Raw genomic sequence first — 14,027 nt, forward strand, 5'->3', positions numbered from 1 at the left:
TACTGTTAATTAATGGTCTTTCAATACTCCACTATATACGGTGATGTGCCAATATTTATCCATTTCAGTACTACAAATATAATGATAGCTCTCTAGTGTAGTCACCATGACCTTAGGTTGTTCTACCTTCCCATCTTCACGTATAAAAACCATTTTTAATCACGTAAAGTCATATATAAATATCTTAGTAAATCCTTCCTAACCATGACCCAATACGCAGCTAAATAAGCCAAAATAATAGTATAGTATATTAGGAAACCTTAGTAAGTAACACCCACAAATTAAGTAAAATGATCCTCGTATCTTATTACCTCGACCAAATACTTAAACGGTAGAAAGAGATATACTTTCTACCCGTAGACGCTTCAGAAACATACCTGATATTTATTTAGTTTCAGCTTAAGGATTTATTTCATATTAATATGTGGTTTCACAACTTATTAAAGCATTGTATGCAAGGTTACCTGGCAAAACCTAGTTACCTGGGTTCCACCACGATATTCTTTGCTACGACTGGTTGTCAGACTTTCAAGCTTCTAACTACTGGTAACGACTCCGAAATTTAACAAACCTTCCAAATCTCGGAGTAACTCGATATGTATAATATAGACACCCATCCACCGACTAATCTCGGCTAGTATAGCTTAACCTTAACGATCGGTCCGTGCGGCCGTTGTACTTGTTACTTGGCCACGGCCCACGAGCTCCTTGATATTTATTAAGGTTCAACTGAAGGATTTATTTATCCCAAAGCTAGAGTATTTCTCATATTTTTCTCAGTGACCCACATATAAAGTAACACTTGGACGTGTTCCAAGATAATAAATAATTCAGCTTCCGTATTCCGGTGTTTTAGATCCGTGTTCTTTGTGGAACGTTTGGGTACCTTTAGGTTTTATTAAGTGATGTCATGTCGTGTCAATATTTTATAGAAACCCTTGGACTTCGAGGAAAATGTTGTTTGTTTTGATTTTTGACATACTGTCGTACTAAGAATGTAGGTTGTCTTTAGAAATAAATCTATTTAAAACACGAAGACTAATAATTGCCATAATGTTTTTGTACAATTAGGCAGTTAGGTGCAATTTGAAGATTACTGGTGCCCTAAAAGTACTAACCTGAGATAGGTATTGGATTCTTAAAATGTTCTTGTATTGAAAAGTTATTTTATTTCTATCTGAGTTAGGTAGATCTGTGTAGGTACATTGAATGGTTTATCATTATTTTTTCGGCAGATTACGATAAAAATACATAGAAATGTAGGCAAAATACTGAACTAATATTTAAGGCGTTTTTTGCCCGTTGCACTCACCAATCGGTCAGCAATCAATGCTGAAAAGAAATACTATCTAACCTATTTGGAATTTAAAATGTATTCCTTGTGGCAAATGAAAGTGTTTATTTTCGACTACTAACTTAAATATTGAAGAAATCGTTGAACGGAAGATTAAAGCTTCTAACTGAAGAAGTATGCAATAGCAGGCTTGAACAACTCTCGATTTGTAGTTGAAATATCATTCATAAAAACAACTTTGGGCGAAGAAATGTTTGAGCTGGTTTTGTTTGAAGGAGGAATGGATGTATGAGTTTAAACGAAAAACTACTTACCTAAATGCTAAACTTATTAATATGCTGGTAATTTCGGATTTTTTTTTTTTTTTTTTTTTTTTAATAACCCATATCTGTCCCACTTCAGGGCAAGTGTCTCCTCCCAAACGAGGGGGAGGGGTTAGGCTTGAGTCCGCCACGCTGGCCAAGTGCGGGTTGAGATTATATATTTAAAATGATAGATTTAGCACATTGTTGATAAAGTGAATTAGTCTTCAGGAGGCGCTCACAGCCGGTTGTGCCCACCGGTCGGTAAACGATCTGTAAGTTAAGCAACCGTCGGCGCGGTCATTCTTTAGATGGGTGACCGCATAGTCGTATTTGAACTGAGCGTCTCCGTGCTTTGGAGGGCACGTAAAAAGTCGGTCCCGGTTGTTGTCAATTAAGATAACAGTCGTTAAGCCATGTCGAAGGCCTTTCGGGCGGCTTGAAGAACTTTGACACTAGGTTGACCACTAACCATACGATAAATAGATAGTCTTCAGGACATGAATTAGGATAACTGAAATGAATGGGAGGAGATTTTTGCTTCAGTGATGAATAAGTTGTAAATGATGATGAATACTTGAACATTAGGGCGCGTTCCCACTATGTCGTATCGATTAATTTATCGCTGGACGACTGTCGTCTAAAGCTGTTCCCATTATAACGATTGTTTGTCGTCAAAAAATGTTATCGTTTAATGACTGTCGTATCTAGCCGTCCCCACTGTCACGATAATCTGTCGTCACTGCAAAAAATGTCGTAGACGACAGTAAGTCGTGTCGTTCTACATGTGAAAACTTCCATTTAAACATATAAGCCATTACACTTAAAACTACACGATTATCTGACGTCACGACAGTGGGGACCTTAATTGTCCGTATTTATGTAATTTCTTATCGTTTATTCCAGATGACCAGTGATAGAATCACGTGATAGTGCCTGTTACAACCTGTGTTCGAGTAATAGTGCAGTGTTATAAACATTTATAATATCTATATAGACGTAGTGTCACAGTGGATCGCCGATTGCGATGTGTATGTATAGAACATTAGTGACAAACACGGTTCGCGCCGACAAGTGAGGAACGTCTCGTGGGAAGGGTGAGTACATAATTTAATTAAGTACTTTAATTAAAATAAGGCAAACTGTTTGCGGCAAATTATTTGTGGCAAAAAGTTTGCTGCATAAAATTTGTGGCAAATTTTACGCTAAATGCAGAATTTTGATAATTTAATACTGCAAATGGTGTGCTGTTAACTGTTTGCAGAAAACTATGTGTTTATTTTATGTAATGTCAGTAAGCGTGAAGTACTTTGTACGAAATGAATACACAGTAAACTGTTTGTGACTTACGTTAAGCTGCAAACATTTTGCTATCCATTTGAAAAACATGTTATACTTTTTCAACTGTACGTCTCTTCTACGTCACAAAAATATTTTTATAGTCCCGACATCGAACTGAGAACGATTCAATTGACATTTGCCAGTTGTGCGCACGTGCCCACTACAATGATATTTGAATCAACATTAATTAACGTTATAATTAGTAACAATGATAGCTCTTAATTGTGTAGTCTAAATATGTTCTTGTTTTGGTCTATTTGTATGTTATTACAATGTTGTAAAATTACTTTGTAGGGCTTACCTTTGGTAGAAAGTAAATTACAGGTCAACAATTATAAGGGCGTTAAAGAGACCTAGATAGTATGTATAATTCATCGATACTAAAATTACATAGCCTGATCAAATGATTGAATATTGTGCTTCATAATTTGGTAAATAAAATGGTTTCCTAACCCCCGGTTTCTGTTTACATCTAGCGGTAGATTACATTGGTCAACACGAATTTTGAGTCTGGGTTCTGTACCTTTGATTTTGATTACATATGCCTAACTAAAGAAAGAAATAATATTTTTATCTAGTAAAGTTTGCTTTTGTAGCTTTTAGAACGAATTTTAAATTTGAATGGAAAAGCTCTTTTTTCACTTTCGATTATAAATATATAAGAGTAAAAAAGTTATAATTTGTATATTTTTATTAATTTAAATGATAGAATAAGGCATAAAGAAACACAAAAAACAAAAAAGGATAAATATTTTTTTTTTAGAAATAAATACTTTTGGTTTTTCTTGTGTGAAAATAGGAACTTGATGTGATCAGTAGGCTCTCCATATTCGTGGTACTGCAAACTTCATCTTTTTTTCTCTCCGCAGTACCAGACTGAAAAAAATATCAATAGCATTTATTAACAATGTACACATTTAATGTATATTTCAAAAAATATGTATATAGGCATATAAATGTTCATTTAATATAAGATGTATTTTCTTACCTTCTAAAGTGTTTTTGCAGTTATTACACAAGAAGTGAGGTGCCCATATTTTATCCTGACTTCGTATTGACATGTTAAAGTACGCTTCATATGCTTCACAAAATGTCTTATTTGATGATAAACAAATTTTATTGGCTCTCACTTTAATAAATTCATCACAAATGTAGCAAAAAGAGTCCACGTCGTTTTTACACTTTTTCGATGCCATTTTTAGACCTTGTGCCGCAAAAAAATGTGTTATTCCTTAAGAACGCGCACGCGCATACTGCCATGACACTCTGCTACCACCCGTTTCACACCCCCATACCCTTCACCCCTGGTTTTGCGTCATAAATGCAACGGCTCTTCAAAAAATCTGCCAAAACCCCATATATTTAGTTTTCGTTATATATAGTACAAAAGCAAACTTAATTTATTATTAATGTTATTCCTGTTTTCTTTTTGATTAATATAATCAGAAAATATTCACTAAAACACAGGCTCAAAAAAAAATTTTTTTTTTGTCGACTTGTGTTATCTATTCAATAGCGTTTTATTATATGAGTTATTGAAAAGTTAAACTACCGCTAAATTTACCTCAGAAACCGGGGATAAAACTGCTAAGTTAACAATATCTTTCTATGATAAGAAGACTTTAGTTTTGTTTTTTTAGTTTGACTACCTCCGTGGCGCAGTGGTTTAGGTCACCACGCCAACACTACTGCGTCGGGAGGTCAGCAATTATTTGTGCGATCCACAATTAATTGTTTCGGGTCTGGTTGTGCTTTGTTTCCGTTGTTTGTATGTTTGTAAAAATCCCCGCGACACAAGAGCAATTCTTAGTGCGGGAGTTGTAAAAAAAACTTTAAAAAAGTTACTTATAGTGTTACCACCGATACGGTTTTACGCACAGGATTATACTACAGTCGTAAGCCGAGTACAGGGTGCAGACAGAAGGGACGTCGTTTATGGTTTAAATGTAAGAAAGTCTCATGATACTAAACAAAAGAAAGAAAGAGGCGCAGACGGGACTCTTAAAAAGATTATGTTCTCCCATTACGTTCTTCATGTCTGGCTTACACCCTTCGCAAAGAAAGTAGACTTGTTTAAACTTGTTTTGAAATCATTTTGCTAAATGTACCTATTTGAAAACAGTGAAAGTATTATCAACAACTAGCTGACCGCAGGTCTCTACTCGCACATCAATATATCTTTCTTTGCTGTTCAACTGTGTAGGATTTGAGGATTACTTATTTAAAAAAGATTATTATTACATAAAAAATATAAAAAGATTCATTAATTTCATCTATCACCTTTTATTCAAAATCGGTTTAGTGGTGATTACTTATTTAAAAAAGAATATATAAAAAAGATTCATTCATTTTATCTATGTCCTAAATTGAAGTTTTGAAAGGTTAAGCTAGGAAAGTGTACGATTTCGAATTTATGGTTTTATAATGGATATTTTTAATAGGGTTCTAATATATAATTTAATGTCCTCCTCAGATGGCGCACTATCCCCAGCCCGCGAGCCTAGAGGCGGCGCTCCCGCTGCTGACGCGGCCGGACCTGCGCCTGCGGCAGCAGCTCGGCGACCAGCTCGTCGCGCTCGTGCGCCGCGAGCCGGAGCTCACGCACGACAAGGCCGCGCAGCTGCTCGACTCGCTCGTCGGCTGGCTTAATGGCGGGAATTTTAAGGTAGGATGATACGGCAAACTATTTGCGGCAAATTATTTGCAGCAAATTATTTGTGGCAAACTGTTTGTGGGAAATTGTGGATAGTGACTGTGTTGCGGTTTGAACGGTGGCGTGGTGTAGCACTGTAGATCGTTGACAGATTTCATTACCAATTAATTAATTTGGCATTTTTTAGTGGCGTATGATATTTCCTAATAAATGTTGGTGTTGGTTGGTTAGTGGTTAACCCCCGGTTTCTGAGGTATATTTAGCGTTAGTTTATATATTGAAAAGGCCTATAAGGCATAGGCCTTTTCAGCCACGAACGAAAGTGCACTAATTCTACCTGACGCCACCTTAATCATCTGCAATAGATGTATTCAGGCCAATGATGATGATGATGATATATTGAATAGCGTTTTTTTTATAAGTGTTTAGACGCTGTTGAATAGATAAACTACCGCTAAATGTACCTCAAAAACCGGAGGTAAGTGCTAATCTACACACGACTACCTACTACTTACCTTATTGCTTAAATGACGTAAAGTTATAAAAAAAATATTCAGCGTATCAAAAATAAAAATCTCCTCAACTTTCGGTAACATTGACAACCGATTAGTAAATATTCTTCCGATATATAATTAAATACACCTCAGCCTACACCTTTATCATAAACTCGCAAAAAGTCCTCTACCTTGACCCACACGTGAGACGGTAAGAAACAAGCCGTGGACATACATCATGCACAGTCTGATTGCTGCGGTACCGCTCCACTGTGCACGCATCATTGCCTAGTGGGAGCTTATTCTGGTTGCTGTAGTTTGGTTTAACTGTTGTGGGTGTAGTTGGCAAATATTAGAAAAAAGTAAGGGTCAGTTTCACAGCTTATTAATATGAGTAATCTATTTGAAATTACTGTCAAAAGCTCTCCAAAATAAGCTATTTGATAGATATTCAGAAGTAATTAAACCAATCCATAGATTTTTTAAATGTGTTTAATACTACCTATAGTCATACAAACTAATTTCGAAATAATGTTGAAGTTAAAAGGTGTAATTTTTTTGTTAACTTTAACCAATCGGTAGTATCGTTAAAAGGAATTAACTGTAGCTTAGTTGTTCAAGTATTAGAGGTGATTGCTAGAAATGAACATGTCTATAAAAATGCGTTATTGAAATGAATGATATTTAGAGAAATTACACGATTATTTTCACTTTCAATATCACCTTTTTTTATAATTGCGAACACATTTTTCTAACATAAGATAACTTCATTTCTGGAACAACCTTGCTAGCTTGGTCCTAGATTTAACTGACAAGACTTAGATCAAGCAAAACTAAAATAATGTTCAGTCGTTTGAATGCCCAATCACTAATTAAATTGTATCATCAGCTATAGTCACTAGTCAGGGTATTAACAGTCAGGGTGTGAGCTGCAATACAGAATAGGTGCACGTATCATACGGTGCGTCAGTGAGCCGCGATACACCGCGAGAACTATACCGGTTTATATTATAAGTGATATTATACGTTTTGTGACGGTTTCCGATAGTTTTGGTGTTTATTAGTCAGAGAATTAGAGAAATTACAGGTAATTATTATAGACTTAATTTACTGATATATATCAGCTTAGCCTTAGTCAAACTATGTTGAAGTCGTAGCTTTTAAACTCTCGCGTTGCATGTTTAATGTATAATAGAATACGGAAATTAACGCGAGCATGCATTTTACCTTAAAATGCCTAACGTTTCGGCGCAGGTTGCACTCGCCGTGGTTAAAAGTTGGGGGCCACATTAGTCAGCATTTTACCACGGTCGATGCAATTCGATCGAAACGTCTGGTATAACCTTTAATTTTGAAAATAATTGATTGTTCGTCAGGACCAAGATTCAAACTTATCTCTATAAGACTTGTATGTAGACCAGGCACGCAAGATTTTAGGAAGATGATTTTCTTCATTAAATAATCTTCAACTTTTTCTCATACATACAATATTTAATCGACCAGAGATGTGTGCTTTATATTTATTACGCGAAAGGGGATTAAGGGCAGATTCTATCACTAATTTTGTAACATAATTGTAACACTATCGAAAAAATCACAGTAATATAATCGAATTAAGCCATGAATTACGCAAGTCAGCAGCTCTTAAGACATCTTTAAAGTAATGTTGAATGTTTTATTTAATGTTAAATTAAATATTTGTTGTGTACAGGTAGCACAGAATGCACTGGAGGTGTTGACGGCGGTAGCGGAGCGCATGGGCAGTGAGTTCTCACCCTACGTGCCCACTGTACTGCCGCATATTATAGACAGGTATGTTTAACCTTTTTTTTTTAACCATGAATCTGGGCAAAAGTCTCCTCCCGAACGAGAGAGAAACCAAGTCAGCTGGACAAGTGCAGGTTGGGGACTCAGCATGTACTCAATAAATAAGTTAAACTACTTTTAGGCTTAAAAATTATGTAAAGTTTCATCACCATGTTTTCCTTAACCGTTAGAGCAAGTGATGACTTCAAAAAGTCATAAGTTTGTTGCCTTGAGTTCAAACCGTCGATCACTTGTATGGGAGATGACAGCTTATACCACTCGTCTATCATTTTGAATGCATGTAGCAGTGTGTGTCTGTACCAGTGTCTGACACTCAGCATCCACACGCACATAATCTTATTCAAAAACCAAGAACTATGACAAGACGTCCATGACAATCGGACCGTGACAGAAACACAAATAATGTCGTACGTCTCGTACAGGAAATATTAACAATGAACTATTACGCGCGCCCGAGCGAGACGCGACGAGCTTAGTATTTTAAACAATGGGATGATAAACTTTATGTTATTATATGTACTTGGAGATGTAGTGGATGTCTTGAATTCTTTTGCTGTAGGCCTCTGCCCTTGTTAATATTGTTAAAATAATATTTTATCGTTTAGACTAGCTGACCCGCGCAACTTCGCTTGCGTCACATAAGAGAGAATGGGTCAAAATTTTCCCCGTTTTTGTAACATTTATTACTTGTACTCTGCTCCTATTAGTCGTAGCGTGATGACATATATGCCTATAGCCCTCCTCGATAAATGAGCTATCTAACACTGAAAGAATTTTTAAAATCGGACCAGTAGTTCCTGAGATTAGCGCGTTCAGACAAACAAACAAACAAACAAACTCTTCAGCTTTATAACATTAGTATAGATCATGTCAAGCTAAATAGTACCGATTGAACGCTGGTTAAAGATCGTAACTATCTAACGATGATTATATAAGACAATTCTTAAACCGAGGTGTTGAATTTTTTGATTTTACCGGAAATGTTTAGAAGTTATCGTATTTGAGAAACAAGAAGTCTAAATGATTACGCTAGTAGAATAGTTTTTAACTAACATTTTCTTAGTGAACTAAGCACGGATCTTACGAGGTCCCATCGGGGCGTATCACGTATCTCAATTGACAACTAGTATACGTCAAATTGATAATCACTATTGAGTACATTGATGCTTTGACGTGACCCGATAAAATCACTATAATCTAAGGGCAAAAAACAATGCACTGTTACCAGTGCATTGTTTTTTAAGACTCAGGGTCTTTCTACCCACACATCAGATGTTCGGCTACCGGGGTAGCGTTTAAGTGGAATCACCCAAGATTTCCCTCCATGAAAACCGGGTATCCGTAGGGATTTATTCCCCCCCGCAAAAAAGGGCAAAAACAATGTTCAGCATAGTTGCTTACAAATAGATGTCAACTGAGACACATGATAGCCCCCCAAATCGAGAGGAATTACACGTTTAGTCTTTACTAATATTTCAATGTTGTGTACAGACTAGCGGACACGAAGGAAGCGGTCCGGCACACGGCGCGCACATGCGTGGTGTCGCTGGCGTCGAGCCGCGCGGCCGGCGCGCGCGCGCTGCTGGCGCGCCTCACGCCCGCGCTCAACCACAAGGCGCCGCACGCCCGCGAGGAGACGCTGCGCTGCATACAGGCCTTGCTGGACAAGTAAGTTGCACCGGCGTATACGTGCACGAACGTGTACGTACACGTTTTAAAACACCAAGTGACAGACCGATATTAGGTCAACTGCGTAGGAGTTGAATGAAGTGCTGTATATCAGATTTTCTTTCTGTAGAAAGACGGCGTAGTAGTTAAGGTGCTCACCTCGCCACTACCAGTGCGTCGAGAGGTCCTGGGTTCGATTCCCACACGAAACAAATATTTGTGCGATCCAGAAATAGTTGTTTTAAGGTCTGGTTGTACTTTGTGTCCGTTGTTTCTATATTTGTAAAAAGACCAATTCATAGTGGGCTTGTACCATTCTGGTGAAAGAAATTATCAGCCTAAATTCTGCGTTACCGAAGGTAGCGGCTACCAGCGGGAAGGCTACCATCTTTTGGAGTATCAAATCTGAAGTACACTCTAGTCATAGCTGAAACGAAGGTTGACAGTATATACTTTCGGAAGCTCATTGACCCATTAGAAAAAATCATGACAGAAAACTGAAAATCTAAAATTATCTTGTTCGACTTTTTTTGTCCTTACTACAATGAAAAACTGACTGTAACCAACTTCCAAGTTCTAGCAGGTTTAATTACTCCATTTACCTACAATTTAGTTATAAAGCTCATAATATTTTGTTGTTCCGCAGTCACGGCGCAACCGAGCTTCAACTGAGAGCAGCGGTGCCAAACCTCGCGGCGCTGGTGGGCGACCCCAGTAGTGCTGTGCGGGACGCGGCCATGCAACTGCTCGTCGACGTATATAGACACGTTGGTGAGTTCAAAGTGGGATTGTGGCAGAACCCAAGGGTCTGTGCTAGTGTTCATGGATGATTTAGGGTCTTCGAAGATCAAGAGTTCTGGGCAGTTTTTCAAAACTGCCAGGCTATTGAATCTCGCTAAGTTGAAGGGTGGTTATAAAGTGCTATACGGTATGTGTCGTTAAAACTGCTTGTCGACATGTTCAGATACTTTGGTAAGTTGGTTGCAATTGTAGCAGAACCCTGGGGTCTGTGGTAGTGTTTTGGTTTGATTTATGATCTTGGATGGTCGAGAAATCAAGGCAGTTCATTGAAATTCCTCAGCTGTCGATACACACTATGGTAAATGGATTTTTCACATTAAATTTGCTGGACTAGAATATACTACTTTATGTTGACGTTAACCGACGGTTTCGAAATATCGGGGTGGATTTTGGTAGAATCTCAGGAGCTGTGGTAGTATCCAAGATTGATTCAAGGTCCTTAGGTTGTTAGGGTCCTTGGCAGTTCATCAAAGCAACCCAGCTGTACCATTTGTCATAGATTTTTATGTGATCTTTTTTTGTCCTCAGGTGAAAGATTCAGACAAGACTTGAAGAAGAAAGAGTTACTGCCAGCACAGAAGCTGGCCTTGTTGGAGCAGAAGTTCGACGAGGCCAGAGATTCTGGACTATTACTGCCTACTGGTGAGTGGAATCATTAAATATCGATCGATCTCTGAGGCTAGGTCACGCTTGCCGAGGTTGTTCTGTGGACGGATGACCATCTTAAACATATCAAGTTTCTCCGTGCTTCGGAAGGCACGTTAAGTTGTGGCTGTCATTTTCGAAGATCCTTGACAGTCGTTAACAGTTGTCAGAAGCTCGAAAGTCTGACAACCAGTCTTACCCGAAGGGTATCGTGTTATAACCCAGGTAACTGTGTAGTGGAGGTCAGATAGGCAGTCGCTCCATGTAAAACACTGGTATTCAGCTGCATCCGGTGAGACTGGAAGCCGACTCCAACATAGTTTGGAACAAAGGCTAAGCTAAGCTTAATAAAAGGAGCTATTCATGATCATCAGGTTTAGGTAGTCATTCTAATATTATGATTTGTTGTTGTAGCGACACAACCTACAGACGAGCCCGACTTCGTGTCTCGCACGGTGAAGCGTACGATGACCATCCCCACTTCAGCCAGGACTAGAGACGGAGACAGCTCAGGAGCTTCCACACCAGGTCAGTAACAATATCTGTATTTAAGGTACTGTTTAATCACAAGCCTTATGAAAAAGCTGTGATAAAATAGTCGTGCATTTGGCTCATATTCTTGAAGGGAAAGTCCTTGGGAAGATTAATGTAGACTTTAGGTGTAAGGGGTGCCCCTAGATAATTAGTAATAAAACACAATATAACGTATTGCAGAATAAAAAAGCCTCTTTATTTAAGATTAATATTGTTATTATACTACAATATTCTTATTATATTTCTGGAAGTTTAGATTCAAGGTGAAATTTAATTTATTGCACAATAAGATTGTGAAAACTTATTGAGTAACATTGAAGCGGGTCTAGGGGCAGCATAGGGCCAGGTGCGTACTGTCAACATCTTATTAAGCACCTAACATCTAGTAAATAACATCTTTGCAAAGGCTCCAACCAAAGCCACATTAATTAAGCTATCTGTAATTGCTGACATAGCTTTAAAGTCTATTTAAATTCATTAAAATAGGTCCTGTCTTAAAATAGCGTAAGTTTCATATTCTTTTTAGGTATAGGTCAGATCACGAGTAGCTCTAAACAAACTTAACTCTATACAGTGATCATTATTCTCTAAAATAATCATAATTTTCATGATTTCTAACTTTGATACACGAAACATGAATCATGAACTAACATAATATTTCTCTCCTTTTCTCGGCGATCACCGTTAACCAATCACCAACTGGGCGACATAACCACTGAATAACCATTCACAATACTCTTTATATCACCAATAACCAACACGATGGGATGACTACATCACAATGGACTAAAAACTTGGCTGAAAAATGACCAAAATCTACCAAAAATCGGTTCTCCCCAACCAAAAATCGGTTGACTACGTTCGAAAATCGGTTCACACCGACCGAAAACATTATGACACCGACTGAAAATCTGCTGAATCCGACAAAAATTGGTCAATTGCGGTAAAAAATTGGGTGACGTGGTCCGAAAATCGATTGATACCGGTCGAAATTTGGCTATAAACAGCATGTGACCCGCCAAAGAGAACGGTAGCCGGTCTTTATAGCCTACCATCGGCTAGTCGGAAACCGCCGCCACCAGCGAAGCTCACTAGTGCCGGGAGTGGTAAGTTTAACTACTAATTTTCTTTTAACAATTTTCATTTTTCATAAGCATTACTTCTATATCATCCGAGTTTTGATTACGTCTCGTATATTTACCTGTTTTCTAATTTTTTTAGTTCAGAAAAAACGTTTTGCGTATATTTCGATTTTTATGTATTCGATAAGTATTTTCTTGTATTGTGCTTATAATTAATTTCGGGTAGCAAACTTAAGATCTAAGATCTACCTTGAGTGTTTAATACCATTTTATGCTACTTTATGTTTTCTATTTCGATCAGTCGTTTTCTTCTTCATAAGAAGAAGATGACGATCAGTAATTGTGTGGATTAAAGCGATTAATTTAGTATTTTTATTATGTTGATGCGGGGCTGGTTACGATGGCCACGGTTGCATGTTGAGCTCAGTATTTGTAGTGCCAGTGGTAGTAGTAACGTGATCATATTCTTATAGTATCGAGCGGCATGGCCAGCTCGGCGACGGGCGAGGCGGGCGCGGTGTCGAGCGAGGCCTTCGAGGCGGCCTTCCTGTCCACGGCGCCCGCCGCGGTGTACGGCGCGCGCGGTCTCGACGACCTGTGCCGCCACGCCGCCGCGCTGCTGGGGGACCGCACGCAGGACTGGGAGAAGCGGGTGGACGCGGTGAGTGGGGGTGTAGGGGGAGGAGGGAGGGGGAGTGCCTGGCCACCGCCCCGGCGCAGGTCAACGACCTGTGCGAGAAGATCTAGCTTCTCTAGGTTCTGCTGGGCAAAGGCCTCTCCTTTCTAAATTCTCAGAGCGCTGATAAATTGGCCATACGTAATATCTTGATAGCCTATCAGATATTGAAGATGGTTAATGAATGAACTCAATTCTACATTCATTAACTCTTAAACATGCCAAAATTGTTAGTTCTTAAGACTTAAAAGAATAGATCTTCTAGGATGCAGTTACCGTAAACCAGAAGACTACAGGCTGCATAGCAAAACTTAACAGTTTTCCTATGCCCCCCAACGTCTAGAGTAGCAAAGGAGGGGGTGACAAGCATCAGGAATGGTCTAACTGTCAGCCAGGCATTAACTGGCACCCGCACCCCTAAGATAAGATAGTTCATAAGAGAAGTTCTTAACAATGGTCTAATATCTGGATGTTTTTGTCCACAGTTAAAGAAGATACGATCGCTACTAACGGCGAACGCTCACCAGCAGTACCCGACTGAGTTCTACGCACATCTCAAGGATTTGTCTGTACCGTTCTTAGTCGTTATCAAGGACTTGAGGAGTCAGGTATGTACACAATATTATATTTTACTACTCCGCTCCTAATGTTTGTAGCGTTATGTTATATAGCCTATAGCCTCCCTCAATAAACAGGCTATCCAACAGTAG

General features: G+C 38.6%; 1 protein-coding gene across 7 annotated transcripts in view; it reads left to right on the forward strand.

The window, feature by feature from the left end:
• Positions 1–14,027, forward strand: part of chb (CLIP-associating protein) — a 56,340-nt gene that overhangs the window by 10,213 nt on the left and 32,100 nt on the right. For 6 of the 7 annotated variants that reach the window (XM_076131896.1, XM_076131901.1, XM_076131903.1 and 3 more), the window contains exons 2-11: positions 2,503–2,693; positions 5,411–5,602; positions 7,796–7,896; positions 9,403–9,579; positions 10,226–10,350; positions 10,909–11,022; positions 11,440–11,553; positions 12,567–12,665; positions 13,115–13,302; positions 13,803–13,925. In XM_076131896.1, coding sequence (XP_075988011.1) covers positions 5,411–5,602; positions 7,796–7,896; positions 9,403–9,579; positions 10,226–10,350; positions 10,909–11,022; positions 11,440–11,553; positions 12,567–12,665; positions 13,115–13,302; positions 13,803–13,925 — 1,233 coding nt within the window. In that variant the 5' untranslated portion in view covers positions 2,503–2,693. The remainder of the gene's footprint in view (positions 1–2,502; positions 2,694–5,410; positions 5,603–7,795; positions 7,897–9,402; positions 9,580–10,225; positions 10,351–10,908; positions 11,023–11,439; positions 11,554–12,566; positions 12,666–13,114; positions 13,303–13,802; positions 13,926–14,027) is intronic. The other variant, XM_076131902.1, reaches the window with a different exon arrangement.

This window comes from Anticarsia gemmatalis, chromosome 27 (genome assembly GCF_050436995.1).
Source record: "Anticarsia gemmatalis isolate Benzon Research Colony breed Stoneville strain chromosome 27, ilAntGemm2 primary, whole genome shotgun sequence".
NCBI lineage: Eukaryota > Metazoa > Arthropoda > Insecta > Lepidoptera > Erebidae > Anticarsia > Anticarsia gemmatalis.